Genomic DNA, 25,240 nt, shown 5'->3' on the forward strand with positions numbered 1-25,240 from the left:
TGAAGAAACCAAAGTGCAGAACAGAACTAAAGAACAACAATATATTATACTGTACCAAAGTGCAGAACAGAACTGAAGAACAACAATATATTATACTGTACTAAAGTGCAGAACAGAACTGAAGAAGAACAATATATTATACTGTACTAAAGTGCAGAACAGAACTGAAGAACAATATATTATACTGTATCAAAGTGCAGAACAGAACTGAAAAACAACAATATATTATACTGTATCAAAGTGCAGAATAGAACTGAAGAAACCAAAGTGCAGAACAGAACTAAAGAACAACAATATATTATACTGTACCAAAGTGCAGAACAGAAATGAAGAACAATATATTATACTGTACTAAAGTGCAGAACAGAACTGAAGAACAACAATATATTATACTGTACAAAAATGCAGAACAGAACTGAAGAACAACAATATATTATACTGTACCAAAGTGCAGAACAGAACTGAAGAACAACAATATATTATACTGTACTAAAGTGCAGAACAGAACTGAAGAACAATATATTATACTGTATCAAAGTGCAGAACAGAACTGAAGAACAATATATTATACTGTATCAAAGTGCAGAACAGAACTGAAGAACAACATATTATACTGTACCAAAGTGCAGAACAGAACTGAAAAACAACATATTATACTGTACCAAAGTGCAGAACAGAACTGAAGAACAACAATATATTATACTGTACCAAAGTGCAGAACAGAACTGAAGAACAACAATATATTATACTGTACTAAAGTGCAGAACAGAACTGAAGAACAACAATATATTATACTGTAGTGCAGAACAGAACTGCAGAACAAAGAACAGAACTGAACAATATATTATATTGTACCAAAGTGCAGAACAGAACTGAAGAACAACAATATATTATACTGTACTAAAGTGCAGAACAGAACTGAAGAACAACAATATATTATACTGTACCAAAGTGCAGAACAGAACTGAAGAACAACAATATATTATACTGTACCAAAGTGCAGAACAGAACTGAAGAACAACAATATATTATACTGTACTAAAGTGCAGAACAGAACTGAAGAACAACAATATATTATACTGTACCAAAGTGCAGAACAGAACAACAACAATATATTATACTGTACTAAAGTGCAGAAAGAACTGAAGAACAATATATTATACTGTACCAAAGTGCAGAACAGAACTGAAGAACAACAATATATTATACTGTACCAAAGTGCAGAACAGAACTGAAGAACAACATATTATACTGTACTAAAGTGCAGAACAGAACTGAAGAACAACAATATATTATACTGTACCAAAGTGCAGAACAGAACTGAAGAACAACAATATATTATACTGTACCAAAGTGCAGAACAGAACTGAAGAACAACAATATATTATACTGTACCAAAGTGCAGAACAGAACTGAAGAAGAACAATATATTATACTGTACTAAAGTGCAGAACAGAACTGAAGAACAATATATTATACTGTACTAAAGTGCAGAACAGAACTGAAGAACAACAATATATTATACTGTACCAAAGTGCAGAACAGAACTGAAGAACAACAATATATTATACTGTACCAAAGTGCAGAACAGAACTGAAGAACAATATATTATACTGTACCAAAGTGCAGAACAGAACTGAAGAACAACAATATATTATACTGTACCAAAGTGCAGAACAGAACTGAAGAACAACAATATATTATACTGTACCAAAGTGCAGAACAGAACTGAAGAACAATATATTATACTGTACCAAAGTGCAGAACAGAACTGAAGAACAACAATATATTATACTGTACCAAAGTGCAGAACAAAACTGAAGAACAACAATATATTATACTGTACCAAAGTGCAGAACAGAACTGAAGAACAATATATTATACTGTACAAAAATGCAGAACAGAACTGAAGAACAACAATATATTATACTGTACCAAAGTGCAGAACAGAACTGAAGAACAATATATTATACTGTATCAAAGTGCAGAACAGAACTGAAAACAACAATATATTATACTGTATCAAAGTGCAGAACAGAACTGAAGAACAATATATTATACTGTACCAAAGTGCAGAACAAAGTGCAGAACAGAACTGAAGAACAACAATATATTATACTGTACTAAAGTGCAGAACAGAAATGAAGAACAATATATTATACTGTACTAAAGTGCAGAACAGAACTGAAGAACAACAATATATTATACTGTACCAAAGTTCAGAACAGAACTGAAGAACAACAATATGTTATACTGTACTAAAGTGCAGAACAGAAATGAAGAACAATATATTATACTGTACTAAAGTGCAGAACAGAACTGAAGAACAACAATATATTATACTGTACAAAGTGCAGAACAGAACTGAAGAACAACAATATATTATACTGTACTAAAGTGCAGAACAGAACTGAAGAACAATATATTATACTGTATCAAAGTGCAGAACAGAACTGAAAACAACAATATATTATACTGTAGTGCAGAACAGAATAGAAGAACAACAATATATTATACCAAAGTGCAGAACAGAACTGAAGAACAACAATATATTATACTGTACCAAAGTGCAGAACAGAACTGAAGAACAATATATTATACTGTACCAAAGTGCAGAACAGAACTGAAGAACAACAATATATTATACTGTACCAAAAGTGCAGAACAGAACTGAACAGAAGAAGAACAATATATTATACTGTATCAAAGTGCAGAACAGAACTGAAAAACAACAATATATTATACTGTATCAAAGTGCAGAACAGAACTGAACTGATATATTATACCAAAGTGCAGAACAGAACTAAAGAACAACAATATATTATACTGTACCAAAGTGCAGAACAGAAATGAAGAACAATATATTATACTGTACTAAAGTGCAGAACAGAACTGAAGAACAACAATATATTATACTGTACTAAAGTGCAGAACAGAACTGAAGAACAATATATTATACTGTATCAAAGTGCAGAACAGAACTGAAAAACAACAATATATTATACTGTACAAAGTGCAGAACAGAACTGAAGAAGAACAATATATTATACTGTACCAAAGTGCAGAACAGAACTGAAGAACAACAATATATTATACTGTACCAAAGTGCAGAACAGAACTGAAGAACAATATATTATACTGTACTAAAGTGCAGAACAGAACTGAAGAACAACAATATATTATACTGTACAAAAATGCAGAACAGAACTGAAGAACAACAATATATTATACTGTACCAAAGTTCAGAACAGAACTGAAGAACAACAATATATTATACTGTACTAAAGTGCAGAACAGAACTGAAGAACAATATATTATACTGTATCAAAGTGCAGAACAGAACTGAAGAACAATATATTATACTGTATCAAAGTGCAGAACAGAACTGAAGAACAACATATTATACTGTACCAAAGTGCAGAACAGAACTGAAGAACAACAATATATTATACTGTACCAAAGTGCAGAACAGAACTGAAGAACAACAATATATTATACTGTACCAAAGTGCAGAACAGAACTGAAGAACAACAATATATTATACTGTACTAAAGTGCAGAACAGAACTGAAGAACAACAATATATTATACTGTACCAGAGTCAGAACAGAACTGAAGAACAATATATTATACTGTACTAAAGTGCAGAACAGAACTGAAGAACAATATATTATACTGTACCAAAGTGCAGAACAGAACTGTAGAACAACAATATATTATACTGTACCAAAGTGCAGAACAGAACTGAAGAACAATATATTATACTGTACTAAAGTGCAGAACAGAACTGAAGAACAACAATATATTATACTGTACCAAAGTGCAGAACAGAACTGAAGAACAATATATTATACTGTACTAAAGTGCAGAACAGAACTGAAGAACAACAATATATTATACTGTACCAAAGTGCAGAACAGAACTGAAGAACAACAATATATTATACTGTACCAAAGTGCAGAACAGAACTGAAGAACAATATATTATACTGTACTAAAGTGCAGAACAGAACTGAAGAACAACAATATATTATACTGTACCAAAGTGCAGAACAGAACTGAAGAACAACAATATATTATACTGTACCAAAGTGCAGAACAGAACTGAAGAACAATATATTATACTGTACCAAAGTGCAGAACAGAACTGAAGAACAACAATATATTATACTGTACCAAAGTGCAGAACAGAACTGAAGAACAACAATATATTATACTGTACTAAAGTGCAGAACAGAACTGAAGAACAACAATATATTATACTGTACCAAAGTGCAGAACAGAACTGAAGAACAATAATATATTATACTGTACCAAAGTGCAGAACAGAACTGAAGAACAACAATATATTATACTGTACTAAAGTGCAGAACAGAACTGAAGAACAATATATTATACTGTACCAAAGTGCAGAACAGAACTGAAGAACAACATATTATACTGTACCAAAGTGCAGAACAAAACTGAAGAACAACAATATATTATACTGTACCAAAGTGCAGAACAGAACTGAAGAACAATATCTTATACTGTACAAAGTGCAGAACAGAACTGAAGAACAACAATATATTATACTGTACCAAAGTGCAGAACAGAACTGAAGAACAATATATTATACTGTACCAAAGTGCAGAACAGAACTGAAGAACAATATATTATACTGTACCAAAAGTGCAGAACAGAACTGAAGAACAACAATATATTATACTGTACTAAAGTGCAGAACAGAACTGAAGAACAATATATTATACTGTATCAAAGTGCAGAACAGAACTGAAAAACAACAATATATTATACTGTATCAAAGTGCAGAATAGAACTGAAGAAACCAAAGTGCAGAACAGAACTAAAGAACAACAATATATTATACTGTACTAAAGTGCAGAACAGAACTAAAGTGCAGAACAGAACTGAAGAACAATATATTATACTGTACCAAAGTGCAGAACAGAACTGAAGAACAACAATATGTTATACTGTACTAAAGTGCAGAACAGAAATGAAGAACAATATATTATACTGTACTAAAGTGCAGAACAGAACTGAAGAACAACAATATATTATACTGTACAAAAGTGCAGAACAGAACTGAAGAACAACAATATATTATACTGTACCAAAGTGCAGAACAGAACTGAAGAACAACAATATATTATACTGTACTAAAGTGCAGAACAGAACTGAAGAACAATATATTATACTGTATCAAAGTGCAGAACAGAACTGAAAAACAACAATATATTATACTGTATCAAAGTGCAGAATAGAACTGAAGAAACCAAAGTGCAGAACAGAACTAAAGAACAACAATATATTATACTGTACCAAAGTGCAGAACAGAAATGAAGAACAATATATTATACTGTACCAAAGTGCAGAACAGAACTGAAGAACAACAATATATTATACTGTACTAAAGTGCAGAACAGAACTGAAGAACAACAATATATTATACTGTACCAAAGTGCAGAACAGAACTGAAGAACAACAATATATTATACTGTACCAAAGTGCAGAACAGAACTGAAGAACAACAATATATTATACTGTATCAAAGTGCAGAATAGAACTGAAGAAACCAAAGTGCAGAACAGAACTAAAGAACAACAATATATTATACTGTACCAAAGTGCAGAACAGAACTGAAGAACAATATATTATACTGTACTAAAGTGCAGAACAGAACTGAAGAACAACAATATATTATACTGTACTAAAGTGCAGAACAGAACTGAAGAACAATATATTATACTGTATCAAAGTGCAGAACAGAACTGAAAACAACAATATATTATACTGTATCAAAGTGCAGAATAGAACTGAAGAAACCAAAGTGCAGAACAGAACTAAAGAACAACAATATATTATACTGTACCAAAGTGCAGAACAGAAATGAAGAACAATATATTATACTGTACTAAAGTGCAGAACAGAACTGAAGAACAACAATATATTATACTGTACAAAAATGCAGAACAGAACTGAAGAACAACAATATATTATACTGTACCAAAGTGCAGAACAGAACTGAAGAACAACAATATATTATACTGTACTAAAGTGCAGAACAGAACTGAAGAACAATATATTATACTGTATCAAAGTGCAGAACAGAACTGAAGAACAACATATTATACTGTACCAAAGTGCAGAACAGAACTGAAAAACAACATATTATACTGTACTAAAGTGCAGAACAGAACTGAAGAACAACAATATATTATACTGTACCAAAGTGCAGAACAGAACTGAAGAACAACAATATATTATACTGTACCAAAGTGCAGAACAGAACTGAAGAACAACAATATATTATACTGTACTAAAGTGCAGAACAGAACTGAAGAACAACAATATATTATACTGTACCAAAGTGCAGAACAGAACTGAAGAACAATATATTATACTGTACCAAAGTGCAGAACAGAACTGAAGAACAATATATTATACTGTACCAAAGTGCAGAACAGAACTGAAGAACAACAATATATTATACTGTACCAAAGTGCAGAACAGAACTGAAGAACAATATATTATACTGTACTAAAGTGCAGAACAGAACTGAAGAACAACAATATATTATACTGTACCAAAGTGCAGAACAGAACTGAAGAACAACAATATATTATACTGTACTAAAGTGCAGAACAGAACTGAAGAACAACAATATATTATACTGTACCAAAGTGCAGAACAGAACTGAAGAACAATATATTATACTGTACCAAAGTGCAGAACAGAACTGAAGAACAATATATTATACTGTACTAAAGTGCAGAACAGAACTGAAGAACAACAATATATTATACTGTACCAAAGTGCAGAACAGAACTGAAGAACAACAATATATTATACTGTACCAAAGTGCAGAACAGAACTGAAGAACAATATATTATACTGTACCAAAGTGCAGAACAGAACTGAAGAACAACAATATATTATACTGTACAAAGTGCAGAACAGAACAAAGTGCAGAACAGAACTGAAGAACAACAATATATTATACTGTACCAAAGTGCAGAACAGAACTGAAGAACAACAATATATTATACTGTACCAAAGTGCAGAACAGAACTGAAGAACAACAATATATTATACTGTACTAAAGTGCAGAACAGAACTGAAGAACAATATATTATACTGTACCAAAGTGCAGAACAGAACTGAAGAACAACATATTATACTGTACCAAAGTGCAGAACAGAACTGAAGAACAACAATATATTATACTGTACCAAAGTGCAGAACAGAACTGAAGAACAATATATTATACTGTACAAAAGTGCAGAACAGAACTGAAGAACAACAATATATTATACTGTACCAAAGTGCAGAACAGAACTGAAGAACAATATATTATACTGTACCAAAGTGCAGAACAGAACTGAAGAACAATATATTATACTGTACCAAAGTGCAGAACAGAACTGAAGAACAACAATATATTATACTGTACTAAAGTGCAGAACAGAACTGAAGAACAATATATTATACTGTATCAAAGTGCAGAACAGAACTGAAAAACAACAATATATTATACTGTACCAAAGTGCAGAATAGAACTGAAGAACTGCAGAACAGAAGAACAACAATATATTATACTGTACTAAAGTGCAGAACAGAACTGAAGAACAATATATTATACTGTACCAAAGTGCAGAACAGAACTGAAGAACAACAATATATTATACTGTACTAAAGTGCAGAACAGAAATGAAGAACAATATATTATACTGTACTAAAGTGCAGAACAGAACTGAAGAACAACAATATATTATACTGTACAAAAATGCAGAACAGAACTGAAGAACAACAATATATTATACTGTACCAAAGTTCAGAACAGAACTGAAGAACAACAATATATTATACTGTACTAAAGTGCAGAACAGAACTGAAGAACAATATATTATACTGTATCAAAGTGCAGAACAGAACTGAAAAACAACAATATATTATACTGTATCAAAGTGCAGAATAGAACTGAAGAAACCAAAGTGCAGAACAGAACTAAAGAACAACAATATATTATACTGTACCAAAGTGCAGAACAGAAATGAAGAACAATATATTATACTGTACCAAAGTGCAGAACAAAACTGAAGAACAACAATATATTGTACTGTACTAAAGTGCAGAACAGAACTGTAGAACAACAACATATTATACTGTACCAAAGTGCAGAACAGAACTGAAGAACAACAATATATTATACTGTACCAAAGTGCAGAACAGAACTGAAGAACAACAATATATTATACTGTACCAAAGTGCAGAACAGAACTGAAGAACAACAATATATTATACTGTACTAAAGTGCAGAACAGAACTGAAGAACAACAATATATTATACTGTACTAAAGTGCAGAACAGAACTGAAGAACAATATATTATACTGTATCAAAGTGCAGAACAGAACTGAAGAACAACAATATATTATACTGTACCAAAGTGCAGAACAGAACTGAAGAACAACAATATATTATACTGTACTAAAGTGCAGAACAGAACTGAAGAACAACAATATATTATACTGTACTAAAGTGCAGAACAGAACTGAAGAACAATATATTATACTGTATCAAAGTGCAGAACAGAACTGAAAAACAACAATATATTATACTGTATCAAAGTGCAGAATAGAACTGAAGAAACCAAAGTGCAGAACAGAACTAAAGAACAACAATATATTATACTGTACCAAAGTGCAGAACAGAAATGAAGAACAATATATTATACTGTACTAAAGTGCAGAACAGAACTGAAGAACAACAATATATTATACTGTACAAAAATGCAGAACAGAACTGAAGAACAACAATATATTATACTGTACCAAAGTTCAGAACAGAACTGAAGAACAACAATATATTATACTGTACTAAAGTGCAGAACAGAACTGAAGAACAATATATTATACTGTATCAAAGTGCAGAACAGAACTGAAGAACAACATATTATACTGTACCAAAGTGCAGAACAGAACTGAAAAACAACATATTATACTGTACCAAAGTGCAGAACAGAAATGAAGAACAACAATATATTATACTGTACCAAAGTGCAGAACAGAACTGAAGAACAACAATATATTATACTGTACCAAAGTGCAGAACAGAACTGAAGAACAACAATATATTATACTGTACCAAAGTGCAGAACAGAACTGAAGAACAACAATATATTATACTGTACTAAAGTGCAGAACAGAACTGAAGAACAATATATTATACTGTACCAGAGTGCAGAACAGAACTGAACAATATATTATATTGTACCAAAGTGCAGAACAGAACTGAAGAACAATATATTATATTGTACTAAAGTGCAGAACAGAACTGAAGAACAACAATATATTATACTGTACCAGAGTGCAGAACAGAACTGAATAACAATATATTATACTGTACTAAAGTGCAGAACAGAACTGAAGAACAACAATATATTATACTGTACCAGAGTGCAGAACAGAACTGAAGAACAACAATATATTATACTGTACCAAAGTGCAGAACAGAACTGAAGAACAACAATATATTATACTGTACTAAAGTGCAGAACAGAACTGAAGAACAACAATATATTATACTGTACCAGAGTGCAGAACAGAACTGAAGAACAATATATTATACTGTACTAAAGTGCAGAAGAGAAATGAAGAACAATATATTATACTGTACCAAAGTGCAGAACAGAACTGTAGAACAACAATATATTATACTGTACCAAAGTGCAGAACAGAACTGAAGAAGAACATATTATACTGTACTAAAGTGCAGAACAGAACTGAAGAACAACAATATATTATACTGTACCAAAGTGCAGAACAGAACTGAAGAACAACATATTATACTGTACTAAAGTGCAGAACAGAACTGAAGAACAACAATATATTATACTGTACCAAAGTGCAGAACAGAACTGAAGAACAACATATTATACTGTACTAAAGTTCAGAACAGAACTGAAGAACAACATATTATACTGTACTAAAGTGCAGAACAGAAGTGAAGAACAATAATATATTATACTGTACCAAAGTGCAGAACAGAACTGAAGAACAACAATATATTATACTGTACCAAAGTGCAGAACAGAACTGAAGAACAACAATATATTATACTGTACCAAAGTGCAGAACAGAACTGAAGAACAACAATATATTATACTGTACTAAAGTGCAGAAAAGAACTGAAGAACAACAATATATTATACTGTACCAAAGTTTTACTTTATCTACTCTGGATTACACAGCTAGGTAAGACTGAAATAGTACAAAATACACGATTATAACTGGTTGTAGGATATGTTTCAGTTATCCCTATCCAGGCCCTCTGCATTACAACTCTTAGTAGCATTGCAAGGCACCAAGAATGCATACAAGGTAAATTCTTCACCAAGGCCTTGCAATGTAAAGACCACAAATTATATCACTGAGCCCTTTTTACTTGGGCAATACATCACCACATTGCCCAACAAACAAGGAACTACCTGAAAGATGCTTCAGGAGAAAGACAGTGGTGAACAGATCCTATAAAGCTACTACTGATAGGTCACAACCACATTTCAGGCATCACTGGGATCTGTGTAAATCAGCCTAGAAATAAAATATAGTATGGTTAGGTATTCATCATCCCATATAACAACAACATTTTGGTTGGGTATTCATCATCCCACGTAACAACATTATGGTTAGGTATTCATCATCCCATGTAACAACAACATTCTGGTTGGGTATTCATTGTCCCATATAACTACAACATTCTGGTTGGGTATTCATCATCCCATGTAACAACATTATGGTTAGGTATTCATCATCCCACGTAACAACATTATGGTTAGGTATTCATCATCCCACGTAACAACATTCCAGTTGGGTATTCATCATCCCATGTAACAACATTATGGTTGGGTATTCATCATCCCATGTAACAACAACATTCTGGTTGGGTATTCATTGTCCCATATAACAACATTATGGTTGGGTATTCATCATCCCATGTAACAACATTATGGTTGGGTATTCATCATCCCATGTAACAACATTATGGTTGGGTATTCATCATCCCATGTAGCGTCATCATTCTGCATATAGTTGACGAAGCATTCAAGATTCTGAGTAATAACATGATATATAAGTACACTTCCGCCCACATAATGTATGTGTAAATAACTAGCACAGATTACTGCATAACATTCAAAAGTGATTGGTCACTTGTTGGATGAGAAATCAAAGTAAGACCACGACTTATTTATACATGTTAAATAAAAAAACTGACAATGTATTAAAATCATTACAACTCTACTGGTAGAATATCAATATCTTCTGTCAGGCAGAGAAGCACCTAACTAACATTCAGAAGAAACAGAATGACCAGAGAGTAAAGTACAGTGTAAATGTAGTAACCAGAGAAGCACCTAACTAACATTCAGAAGAAACAGAATGGCCAGAAAGTACAGTACAGTGTAGATGTAGTAACCAGAGAAGCATCTAACTAACATTCAGAAGAAACAGAATGACCAGAAAGTAAAATACAGTGTAGATGTAGTAACCAGAGAAACACCTAACTAACATTCAGAAGAAACAGTATGACCAGAAAGTAAAATACAGTGTAGATGTAGTAACCAGAGACACACCTAAATAACATTCAGAAGAAACAGAATGACCAGAAAGTAAAGTACAGTACAGTGTAAATGTAGTAACCAGAGAAGCACCTAACTAACATTCAGAAGAAACAGAATGGCCAGAAAGTAAAATACAATACAGTGTAAATGAGGGGTCAGCACCTCTCAGGGTGACCCCTGGGGCCATCATCTGTTACTGTAATCCAGCAAACTGTATTAACTACAACATTTAAACAATATATATATATATATATATAGTGACTCTACATATCTGCATTTAAGAATTAATGATGTCATTAGAACTCACCAGCTCCACCTACTGCTATTCTGAAAACTTGAAATCTAAACTAGAATTGTGAATTTAAGTACATATTTTGTAATTATTCATTTCTCAAAAACTAAAACAAATACAACTATTACACACCTAAGCACAAACTACTCTTATTTATTTTTATATTTACAAAATTCCAAATTTCTACTTATTTCTACTTTCTACTTATAAACAGAATAAACATCAGGTTGAAGCTACGTTTAACTGTGAAAAATGTTTGGATTCTTGTAAATCACATGGCACTGTGATATTTACAAACCAGTTACATTTGACATTAGTAACTTAAAAACTAAAATATATTAATTTCAATCAAATTATTTATTTTATTTACTTTTTTCTTTTTAACAATTACATTTCTTTCTGCAAACAAACATATTCAAGATTATTTTACTTTTCACCATTTCTTCTTTTAAGCCTACTTGGCATCCTTCAACTAAGACTAAAACTCAAATTAAAGAAAGGTCTTCATCTGCATACATAAACCTAACTGAACTCTGTCAAAAAAACAACAAAAAACTAGTGGTAGTAACATGTAATGTTTCATATTACTACTCAAGTAAACAGATTTCTTATTGAACAGTTCAATATTACTGTACCTGTGGCTATTGTATCTAGCATCATATCCAATGACCACACCTTTTTCTTTGACTCGAGGTTCCGAGGCCAGTAAATACTTGGCAAGACCCTGAGTTGTCTGAACTATGACCAGGTCATTCATGGCTGCATAGCCTGGGCCCATAACTCCTCGTAAGCCTACAGTTAATATATTAAACATTTTTGGCTATCTTTGATGAAATAAGCATGTAAACATTGGTACTGTAAAATTATAAACAAAGAACCAGTTTGAACCAAAATTAATCACACACCTGATGAAAAGAAATGTTGTTTAAAGAAATCTCTTGTGCCATAACACTACATGAATTTTTATTATGAAAACCTGTGTGTGTATATAAACACACACACACCTATTTTTATCCACCATTCTATCAATAACAATTTATTATTACTTAAACAATATATACTGTTATACATCCTAACAACATATCACCTAACAATATACTCCATACAACACGCTGTACCACCTGACAATATACCCCACACATTATGATGAACCACCTGACAATATACCCCACACATTATGATGTACCACCTGACATTATATCCCATACATTATGATGTGCCACCTGACAATATACCCCATACATTATGATGTGCCACCTGACAATATACCCCATACATTATGATGTACCACCTGACAATATACCCCATACATTATGATGTGCCACCTGACAATATACCCCATACATTATGATGTGCCACCTGACAATATACCCCATACATTATGATGTGCCACCTGACAATATACCCCATACATTATGATGTACCACCTGACAATATACCCCATACATTATGATGTGCCACCTGGCAATATACCCCAAACATTATGATGTACCACCTGGCAATATACCCCACACATTATGATGTACCACCTGACAATATACCCCATACATTATGATGTACCACCTGACAATATACCCCATACATTATGATGTACCACCTGACAATATACCCCATACATTATGATGTACCACCTGACAACATACCCCACACATCATCAGAATCTAATAATAAACACAATCACTTGTTTATTGTTGAGAACAAAGCTACACAGAAAACTATGTGCTATGCCCACAACTGATATAAAAACCTCATTTTTAAACCTTCAATGTTACTGCTGTGCTAATGACGAGAAGACCTTACCAGCTAATAGAACATAACATACCAGCTGTTCCAAACGTTAACCTGTTCAACAACAGTTTTTCCAGTGTTGCATTATCCTTTCCAGAAACAAGTTTGAGGATGGCATTCTTTGTCTTTTCATTCTGATTAAAAGAAAAAACATAATTAAACATTATGTACAACAAGTAATACCATCTACCATTTAATTTAAAGTATCTTGAAAGATTAAAGATATTTATATATGTAATGTTGGTTTAACATTTAACAGCAACAAATTCCAATTAGAATAAAAGTTTTGTTGATAAGAGGTTAGAGTTTATACAGGTTTAATTCATGTATTTAAACCATATAATACAAAATACACAGGCTTTCTGTTTTCACCAATTCTTTGTAAATTTGTTTTCATAACTTCAGTGGTAAAAAAGTTTCAAATGCATCTATTGCCAAGGAATTGAGAAGTTCCTGTCATCAACAGTTTCCAAGTCAGAGATATAATGTCAGTCTACACCTAATTACCACAGTTTCAGTAACTGAGGCATCTCAGTTGAAAGATGAAAAACAACATACGGACAATAACTGGTTCTTCAAAACTAACTTCACATAAGAAAAGTAGACTTAATCTGTAATTTTCTAGAAAATAATGAATTTTTCCTCATAAACTCTGGTAAAACATTACCCTGGCTACTGCCAACAGTATTTTGTTCCATAAGCCAATCAACCTATTATGAAAGTAAAACTGTCCTCACTGGGGCCTACTCTTGTTTTTTCCAGATCATAAGCATGACTGATTTTCTAAAGTGTCTTCAGAATAAAAAAAAACAGATCTTTATTCTACAGATACCCCAAATAAAATATTATAAACTTTAAAAAAGAAAACATAAGCTATATTAGCCTATCCAAATTAATCTTACACTTCTCCAAATCATCCTAACAGCTCTTCTCTGAACCCTTTCCAGTAAATCAATATTTATTCTTATATAATGGAACCAAAACTTCACACACATTTTAAGTAAGAGGCCTAATTAATGACTTGTAGATAGGTAATTACCTCTTTTGAAGTTATAACAAATAGGCCTATAAACATACCTTAAAATTCTGTTAAGCTTTATTACTAGTGATAAGAGTATTGTTATGATAGCTACAGTAACAACATATATCACAATGACTTTCTTCAATCATGCTACGAAGTAGATTCCTATTTCTGTGAAACTCCGATAATAAAAATGCATTCCTTTGCTAGCTCAATAATTACCAGATACGTATATATACAACTTCAGAAGTGGTACAAATAATTCTCCCTCAACACAACCAGAAACACTCAGAGTTTAATGTCACAATCAAACCGTTTATTCATTCCTTAACTAAGCCTCTAATACTATTGTTCTAATAGTTTTGATTTTTGAAGGAGTTATTTCAGGTAAATCAGTAAAAAATTAATTTGAAATCAAATCTACTTAATAATAAAAACATTTTATTTCTCGAACAACTTTCACTGGTGAGCTCAAGATTTAACATTTTGTTGCGCCAAAAAAGTCGTTTTTGTTTATGCTTAGTACAGATAGTCGCACAGTGTGCCTGAAAATAAACTAGAACCATGGTTCTTAACCTTGCTGGAGATACTGAACCTCGGAAGTTTCGTACTTGCATTCACTGAACCCTTCCTAATTTGAAAAATAAAATATGATATTTTCAAATTCAAAACATAAGTAGATATTTTATTTGTGCACAAAATGAACCATACATCAGCTGCACACAATATCACTGTGTTCAAAGAACAAAACCAACAAAACATGAATTTCACACAAAAACAAAAACATAACTCAATGAATATTTACTGCAAATCAATGTGACTTTTGCTGTTGCCTTTCAGAGACAAGTTCAGAAATGCGCGGCTTCACCTTGGTAAGTGCGACTCTCATATCATTTTCGTAACAAAATCTGTTCCTTTTCTTCGTTTTTATGTCTACCATCCTCAAAAAGGATTGCTCCCAAAGATACGTTGTAACAAACGGTATGAGTACCTCAAGGGCTTTCTTAGCAATAAGAGGGTATGCTACGATTTGGTGACACCAAAACGTTGAGAGCATGGTTGTTCTGAAAAGTTACTGTTGAATCTAGCTCTACTGAAGTTCAATGATTTCGTCGAGGTATTCATCATTGACATCTGCTGTCGCAACACTAAACGTGAACAGCTGTCTCACCCATGCTGAATATGATTATCATGGTGGGGAAGTATCCGTCAAGAGACTTTGCGAGCTCATCTAAGTGCATGGCATTGCTTGCTTCAGTTCCCCAAGTACAGAAATGTCTCCGATTTCAGACATATCATCGATCTTACTTACACAGTCGTCCAGCAGGGGTAAGTTTGCAAAGGTACCATTCTCTGTTCATCGTTTCCATAATGGTAGCTTTTTTTGAAAAACCTTCAGGTTTTCTTCCGCTTCGATGATGTTGACTCCACCGCCCTGCATCTGTTGATTGCGATGATTGAGAGCATTGAAGATATCGGCCATGTACGCTAAAATGAGAATGAACTCAGATTTTTCGAAGCAATCTGCATAACAATGTTGGTGCTCTCACAAAAACAGGGCTAATTTCACATGCATGGCAAAAACACGATTCAGCACCTTTCCCCGAGATAACCACTGAACGTTAGAATGGTACAGAAGTACCTCGAATTCAGAGCCCATTTCATTACACAACTCTTTGAAGATGTGGTGCTTCAGGGCACTATTTCTTACAAAGTTCACACATTCCACTACAATTTTTACTGCTTCTATCAGTTTTGAAGGCAAGGTTTTTGTTGCCAACGCATGTCTGTGCAGAATACAGTGCGTTACAATGATGTGTGGTGCATCGGCTTTCACCAGCGCACCAAAACCAGAGTTTCATCCCAGCATGACTGGAGCTCTGTCCAAACAAACTGCAGAAACCATATCCCACGAAAGATCGTTGTCTATGAAGAAGTCATCCATAAGTTTCTTCGCATCGGCTGCCATAGTTGTTGTTGTAAGAAGCTTACAAAATAAAAAATCTTCTTTCATCTCGTCATTCTTCACATAGCGCACGAATACAACAAGCTGGCTTAGATTGGAAACGTCGGTGGTCTCGTTGAGTTGAAGGCTGAATTTTGGTGGGCTTGAAATCAGATCTGAAACTACTTGAGCCAAGATGTCATCGCTTATGTCATCTATTCTGCTGCTGATGGTGTCACTTGAAAGAGGAAATTAGGATAACTTATTTTCAGCAGCTTTTGCCAGCATGATATTCGACATCTTCATAGCAGCTGGTTTTACGAGTGTTTCACCAATGCTGTGTGGTTTGCCCTGCTTTGAGATCAAATACGCAACTTCGTACAATGCTGTGAGGATCGGTGTGTTGATGGGTACAAAGCCGAGAACAGACAAAGTAGCCTTTTCATCGAAACTGGCTCTCTTTACCTTGAATTCAGCAAGCGTTGTGTTCTTGTATTTCCCATCTCCATGCAGCTTTATGGAGTATACTCTCAGTTTTGCTGGTGCTAGACTAGAATCGCCCAACTTGGCATTGCAAATAATGCATTGAGGACGCTGACTCCCATCATATTCCGTTATACACGTGAATCCATATTGTACGTATTCGTCCGACCACTTTCTGTTTTTGCTCGACATAGTTAGTATAAAGGGATTGAAAGATTAGGAAAAAAATCACAAATGACGCACGATTACTACAATCACAAGTCAACTGCTAAGCGCATGAAGTTCCCTACAGCACAGATATTAAGGCCAAGTGATGTGACGTGATCAGCCGCAGCCAACGATGGCCAAGATGACGTCACGAATCATACGAGTAGGGTGAACGGAACGGACACACACAGTGTGTATGTCTTGACCTCCACCGAACCCCTAGGGTTCGACTGAACTCAGGTTAAGAACCATTGAACTGAAAACATAAATTATTCAGTTGTTTAATATAAATCCTCTTGGATTTCATTCTGTTAACCACTTTCCTAGTTTTTCTACAGTCCTATAAATCTAAATTTCGTAAAATATTTTTCATTCTTTCTAGTTACCACCAGGGATGTTTTATAAGCTACACATTTAACAGGGTGTTAATAGGTTTTTCTTAATCATATCCCATTTTAACTGTTTGATGTTATTACTAATATTATTTGAAATATCTTTTTACTATCTCAGTCTCCCCTTCTGCAATTTATCTGTTACTCTTTAACAGGAAAGATAAAACTGAAACAAATCTTTAGTCTTTGAGCTAAAGTGCCAAGGTTTACATCTTTATTTATGTAAAAAGGGCTCCTTTGGGTTGAGAAAATTTTTTACGTAGAGGAGTGAACAACGTTTCGACCTTCTTCGGTCATTGTAAACCTAACGTTTTTACATATATACTCTTCAAAAAAAGAAACGCAAAAGGCAACATTTGAGACATTGTTAACAAGTTTATTCCGGGTAGTTCTGTATGACATGTGTGAAACTTTGCACATTCACTGCTGAACATCCAAAGTCTGCAAAAGTGAAGTCCACGCTCACTAGTTGAAGTTTAACGTCACACAACGTCAATAATGAGTATACCCCCCATGAGCATCAATAACTGCTTGGCATCTCCTGCCCATGGAAGCGATGAGATGACAAATCACATCCTGTGGAATGGCTGTCCACTCAGCCTGCAAAGCTGCTGCAAGCTGAGGTAGAGTCTGCGGTTGAGGTTTTTGCCGTCGCAGACGTCGGTCCAACTCGTCCCAAAGATGTTCAATGGGGTTTAAATCTGGTTATCTGGAGGGTCAGGGAAGAACGTTGATGTTGTGGTGTCTCAAGAAGACAGTGGTGAGTCGGGCTGTGTGAGGACAGGCGTTGTCATGTTGAAAAACGTCGTTGACGTTCACCATGATGGGTTGCAATTGGGACCTAAGAATCTCGTCGACGGTTGCGTACGGTCTGATCGGAACTCCTACGCAGCCCTGGTATGGTTGAGGCAATAGACGTCGCAGTGGTGGTCCTATCCTGAAGGTGACGTAACCGGATGTTGCGATCTTGTGCGGGCGTGGTCACACGAGTTTTGCCAAAGCTGTGAATGTCCACCCAAGCACCATCACAAGGCTATGGAATCGTCACCAACAACATGGATCAACTTGTGACCGTTCACGACTGCTTCAGTCAGTCTTGGCGTAACTGTATTGCGTGTCGGTGGCTTAACACTGAACTATGGAAACCGAGAACCCGTCACTTTTATAGGGATTTTGCACATGTTGCACTTGCAGAACATGCAGATCTCTCAAATTTATTGGACACGCATACGTTTTGGCGAAAAATCCGATGTTTTCCTCCGTTTTCAAAGTGCACAACTTTTATTGTCATTTTGGTCTGACAATCAGTACCTTAACACGTGTAACATCACATACTCTGAGCTTGTAACGTTATTACATATATTTCTCTTTAGAATAAAAAAAATATCCCTTTTGTGTTTCTTTTTTTGAAGAGTATATATTTCTCTACAAGTGGGTTTTCTCGACATCACTGATTATTATTACATCTTTATTTGTTTCATTCTGAATTATTTCCATTTCTTTTGATAATGTTGTGAGCTACTTTTGTCAATATTTTAACTCAAATATTTCCTAGAAATCGCCTCACGATACGACCTGGACAGTTCATTAAAGTTAAAAATCAATAAGATTCTTGTAATACGAATAAGTACCGATTTAGTTTGTGGTTAGTTTGAAGTTATTCAGTTAAATAAGTAACCACCTACTATTCAGTTAGTTATTAAATTTAGAGTGAGTGTCAGAAAAGTTTCAGTCAACAGAGAAAGCTATCACAGCTATTTAGTTGTTTGACTGACTCTCTCAATTTGACCAACCACGTAACCTCGTTGTAGTCGTTTAATTTTTATAGACTTGATACTACTAACTTTTAATACAGTATATCTTCACGAAATTTGGCAATCTTTCAATACGCATTACAAGTCTTTCACATACAAAAAATCATATTTTTGTTAAGTATTTTTAAGATTTGTTTGGGAATATATTGAGTATTTCTCTTGAATGGTCCGTGTGCTAAGTTATTTTCATGTTAAAATTAAAAATACTTTTCTCCATCTCTTTAAAACCCTTTAATTACAGTTAGTGTTTGTTTCCAGTAAAACTTAACATTTTATCTATTATGTTCTCCACCCTAATTCTATTCAAGGTTGGTCACTTTGAACAGCTTGACGACAGAAATACAAAAACTAAACAAAACAAAACTACCCTGCTTCTTTGTAGAATTACTAAAAATGTAACATGAAACTATTTTTCATCCTAAGTAACTTTAACTCCTTAAAGTTTCCATCTATATATAATCAAATGTAATTGTTTTATTGTCATTTAAATCGTGTCTAACTACTATCGCGCCATAAGTTGTAAATCATGTGAAATGCTATCGAATTACATTACCTAAAAGCTACTCCAAGCTGCTAATGTGCGTGCCTCGTTAAATATTTTTATTATATTACTTATTTTACCTAATCTAATCTTAAGTAATTCATGGATCCTTATTTTTATATTCTAGTTACTTTTATAATAACAAATAGAGAATAAACAAAAAACGCGATCATTGTCACCTACTGAATATATTAAACACTATGTTCCTTCAGTAATATCAGTTTTTACAGTGAAATTCATTCATTCCAGATTTTGAAAAATATAACAGTGACAATCAAATTTCTACTGTGATCAAAGTAACTTACAACCGACTTGTCTAAAAGATCTTTTTTAAGCGGATGAGTAATATGAGAAATATTGCCGCGCCATCGTGTGGTACAGAATGAAAGTACACATCTTTGAGGATAATCCAAGAGGCAATATTTAATTTATAATTGATTTAGCGAATAGTTTCGAAGTGTCCATTAACGCAAAAGTATCGAAAAACCACCTGTTTTGCACAATACTACATCTGTTTGTCAACTAAAAGTGAGAAAGATACGCAAGTTACCAATATAAAAAAACGACTATTGGCAACAGTCCACGACCCTGAACGTACGCAACCGTTCCATGTCCACTTTGAGAATGGCAGAGCATTGGCGTGCTTTCAGTCTGATGTAATTTTTTATTGCATTAAGTGAGGCATAAGAATAAATTAGCAAGGCAATATAAAAACGGTCAGTACCAAGGCAATTTTTTTTTCATTCAAAATCAACATTTATTATCAATATTGTTTTTGTAAACTTAATTACGTCACGAAAATGATATTAGTATCACAAACCAATTATAAATGACTGTGTAACTAAAGCATCCAATGATAGCAAACGTACATACGATGGCGTAATCAGTTCTTCATAATTAATGATTTTGACATACACCACTTCATGATGCGGTTGTATGTCACATCATAACACCTTCACAGCTGACATAGCAAGCATGTTCAGATGAGTGTCCAAACCATTAGGTCACGTCAGACCTATTATTCATTAAAATAATAATAGATATTCTCGGTCGTATGATTTTATAGAATTATGAAAGAAGGGTAGTTTATGTGCTCTTCTTATAAATTATTTGACATATTTTTGGTAGTTCAGTACCCGGTGTGTCCTCAACCCTGCAATCTTAACTAATTTCAACTTTCGGTGGGACTGAAAACACAGATGTACTGCTACTAGGTCCGTAAATAAGTGATCTTGGAAGAGCGTCAAAAGTCTCCAGAAAAGTTGGACTTGAACCATTAACATCTGTCGGTGTTAGATTTTAACTCGTTCATTGTGTTCTACAGTTTAAACTGTTTTAACGTCACACAGAGACCCAACGTACATATATAATCACGAACCACGTCAAATGGTCTCCCAATATCATCAAAACACAGCCCATTTTACCTCACAGAAAAATCAATTGTAATTGTTTCGGTGCAGTAAACACTGGCTCAGCCTTGGTAGTCGCGTTATGAGAAAATCATAAAACCAAATTCAGTCTGCTTATAGATAACAACAGCCTTTTATTTCAACTAATAAGTCGTAAAATTTACAAACTTTGAAACAAACTCGATATTTATTAGACTAAATTAAACCTTAAACAGCGGCAATCATCAATTAACGCTGCTACCTACAGCATTCCCACTGTTTAAGGGTTAATACACTCAACATATAAGCTCAAACATTATAACACTCGTAAATCAAGCAAACCTCGTTGGTCTACCTCGTAGTTTTGTATCGTTTCCTACACTTTCAAAAAAGTTCGAGTCATTATTTATTACGATCTCAACACATGATGTCGAACTCGCTCTAGCCGAACATAACTCTAACTAAAATAACAACTACATAGTCTTCAATACTGACCCCTCTTTGAATTGTGAAATTCCTTGAAAACTCCTATTACGTGAATCAAAGTGGTATGTTAAACTTAATTTTATCTTAAAAATTAATAGTATTAATATTCATAAATATCTGGACATTGTAATTATAATACTGATTAACAAACAGTTTATTTCATTTATCTGTCACTGTCTCTATCTGTCCAGTCACTAAATGTATTTGTTCAATTTCTTTTCTATGATACTTAAGGTTGAATCTGATGAGACATTACTGGGTTTACAGCCAAAACTATTGTACCAAACTGACGAAATGCATTATAGTAATTACAAATACCACAGCTCAACATTACATTGATTAGTTACGTTCGTTATTAAGTACATACTTATTTCTTATCCACGTAGTTTGCTGTGATCAAAAGCTAATATCAATTATTTTTCGATCTTTTATTGTGTTCTGGATAATTTACGTGTAACTGTTATATGCAGTTTACCGTCTAGAAATGGATCATTATTATTTAACAACTGGCAGAACGAGATTAAAATGTATTGACCAAGAGTGACACGACTTTCCACGCCCTCTGGAAGTGAAGACCTGTGATAGTGGGTAGGTCTCTCAACTTGGTGTATTCCTTAATATATCAAGTTTTAGTGCTGCCACTGTGCAATTGGTGACGTCATCACTGTCACCTCGTGCTTTCGTCATTTATCGCACAACTCGTTACAAATTTAAATTTCCCGCTGATAACGGAATAAGACCAGTTCCAAAGATCGTCAGCTTTGTGGTGTAACCATATTCGAAGAGTCAGGAAACTAGAAGTCTCGACAGAACTTAAGAAAGTTGTCTAGAGGAACCAACGCATTTTACAACCGGTAACCAAAGTTTAAGGTTAACAAATATTTATTTTCCAGCAGCAATAATAAGTTATCCTTTCGTAAAGCTTATTTTCATGAAAATTATTATTATAATATTTGTTATGTCTAAACTATTACTTCATATTGTTAGCTTAATTTATGGATTTAGGACTAATCTAAATTACTAAAGTGAACAATTCTTTTACGATGTGTGGTAGTTGTTAAATGGGATAGCAGCCTAAGTAAGTCATTTTACCACAGTGTTGATTAGAATAAATGTCTATTTTTTAATTCTATTTTAATATCTCATGTTTGCTGGTTTATTATAATGGCTAATCTGCGATGTAAGCCTAGGATACAGATTTAGAGCTAACACAAAACCCTATAATCTGAGCGCTCCGGAAGGGGTTTAGTCCTTTTGTGTTGAGTTCTCAACTTAACGGTTTTTCTAACGTCATTTAATAAATTTAGTGCTAACGTAAGTCTCGTAGACGGGCCAAATCTCGTAAGATATTATTAGGTTTAAGGTTAAATGTATTACTAATGGCGAGAATACCCATATGAAAAAACAGTGCATTGTAATTACCATAAGAAAGATTGTTTTATGTGTAATACGAGTTGGACAATACACTTAATTATCTATGTTATTTACTATATGGGAGCTTGCTTGACCAGAACGTAATATTGATTTTTAACAACACCAACTGTGCTCATTTCTCTGTAAAATTCAAATGGTGTCGACGGAAAAACTCGGTCACTTTCACAAGTCAATTTACCTTTGGGGAAGTTTCTTTCGTAGATTGTAATTTAGCTAGTGGTTCAGACCATCTGTCTTTCTAAAAACCACTCTGCTACACTTTAGGTTAGATATTTTCTTTACGTCGTGCCAATGTTCATATAATCTGAAAGCCTAATCTCTGGCGGTGAAATTGTCGTGTAGCACAGTTTTGTTTTTTTCCAGCAAGACACTGTTTTGATACAAGTCTAACCTTCGACCTTTGTTTCTGTATAAAGTTTATTCCCAATATAAGAGTTTCCTCCACATTTACAGAGAAGTTCCCGTCATGACAATGAAGCTTTATGATCACCCGCTCTTAGAATCACACCCTCTATCTCTCTTTAAACAGTTTCTCAGTTTTTATCAGGTCAGGTTGAATAATAGTATAAAAACTGCATCAACCAACCCTTTCGTATGATAGCTCCAATGAACAACAAAAACTGGCAGGTAATTCGGTTTAAGTGTCTCTGTCCCCATTGCTAGGAAAGAGAACCGAGGATGGTCAAAAAAATTCTTTCTATTCGCCCCACACGAATTTGGTAATATGATCATGAAACCAGGAATAAAAATAATTATTATAAAAGCAATAAAAAAACTTGCATCCGCAGAGAAAACCCGACACCAGAACCGATGTTTGAATATCACTAGAATCAACGGTAGATCCAATGAGTCATCGATTGGTTCCTTTAAGTTATGTACTCTACTTAAACTAAGACAGATGGTATATAGACAGCCTAATTCGGATATCCTCATCTTCAATGATGTCTATGAATTGGTCACGTGACAATGTATCTATATAATTTCACGAGTACCATCTGAATATAAGTGGGCAAGTCTCTACATATCTTTAACATCTAATCAATTTTACTCTGGACATTTTGTTCTGATGAATAATTCCATAGTTGTTTGCTAAGGTGGACATCAACGCCTGGAGATTAAAACACACTTAACTTAAATAAAAAGACGTTAAAATAACACGAACGTTAAGTAGGTACGAGTATAAATACTGTTAATGGTTTTAGAGCAAAGCCACATTGGGCTATCTGCTGCGTTTTTCGGAAGGAATCGAATATGGAAACTTTAAGCTGTCCTACCGGTGGACAGGTAGAAAAGAGATTGGTAAAATAAAAACAGGGCTTTCTCAAAAATTGGAAAAACCTCACTGGAAAATGCAAAAGCAACTCACAATACAGATTCATATAAGCATATGAGCAACCAATCAGCAAAACAACAATGAAATACTGAAGCGCCTTTATTCCATGTGACAGTCAGAACTAAAACAGGCGTCAAGTAAGTTACAATGGTACTCTTTTTCCTATGAAGTTCTTTGACGTGTCGTATAACAAAAGAAACACCTTAAACTGATTTTAACACAACCTAAACCGTGTTTAGTATGTTCCAAATAACTTTGAATTTAGTTCATATCTTATGTACAAGGGACTTGTTTAAACGCACTGGCATTATATGCGCTGTGGCCACCGCAGGTATCGGTCCAAGATGTTTGGCAATATTAGATTTTAGAATAGCAACGTTTGTACGTTACCATCTCACACTCTGTACTACTACTCGGAGAATATTTCCATGAACTAATGTTTTATTGGAAGACCTTGAAACCGACGTGCGCGTGCGTCACTCAAATCTACTGA

The 25,240-nt window shown here is 33.9% G+C and overlaps 1 protein-coding gene across 1 annotated transcript in view; it reads right to left on the reverse strand.

Annotated features, from left to right (window-relative positions):
* LOC143228472 (heat shock cognate 90 kDa protein-like) overlaps window positions 1–25,240 on the reverse strand; it is a 99,566-nt gene that overhangs the window by 66,921 nt on the left and 7,405 nt on the right. Inside the window, exons 2-3 of the mRNA XM_076459725.1 lie at window positions 13,738–13,837; window positions 12,551–12,707 (exon numbers count right to left, since the gene is read on the reverse strand). Coding sequence (XP_076315840.1) covers window positions 12,551–12,707; window positions 13,738–13,837 — 257 coding nt within the window. The remainder of the gene's footprint in view (window positions 1–12,550; window positions 12,708–13,737; window positions 13,838–25,240) is intronic.

The sequence above is a fragment of the Tachypleus tridentatus genome, chromosome 10, assembly GCF_004210375.1.
Source record: "Tachypleus tridentatus isolate NWPU-2018 chromosome 10, ASM421037v1, whole genome shotgun sequence".
NCBI classification, from domain to species: Eukaryota; Metazoa; Arthropoda; class Merostomata; order Xiphosura; family Limulidae; genus Tachypleus; species Tachypleus tridentatus.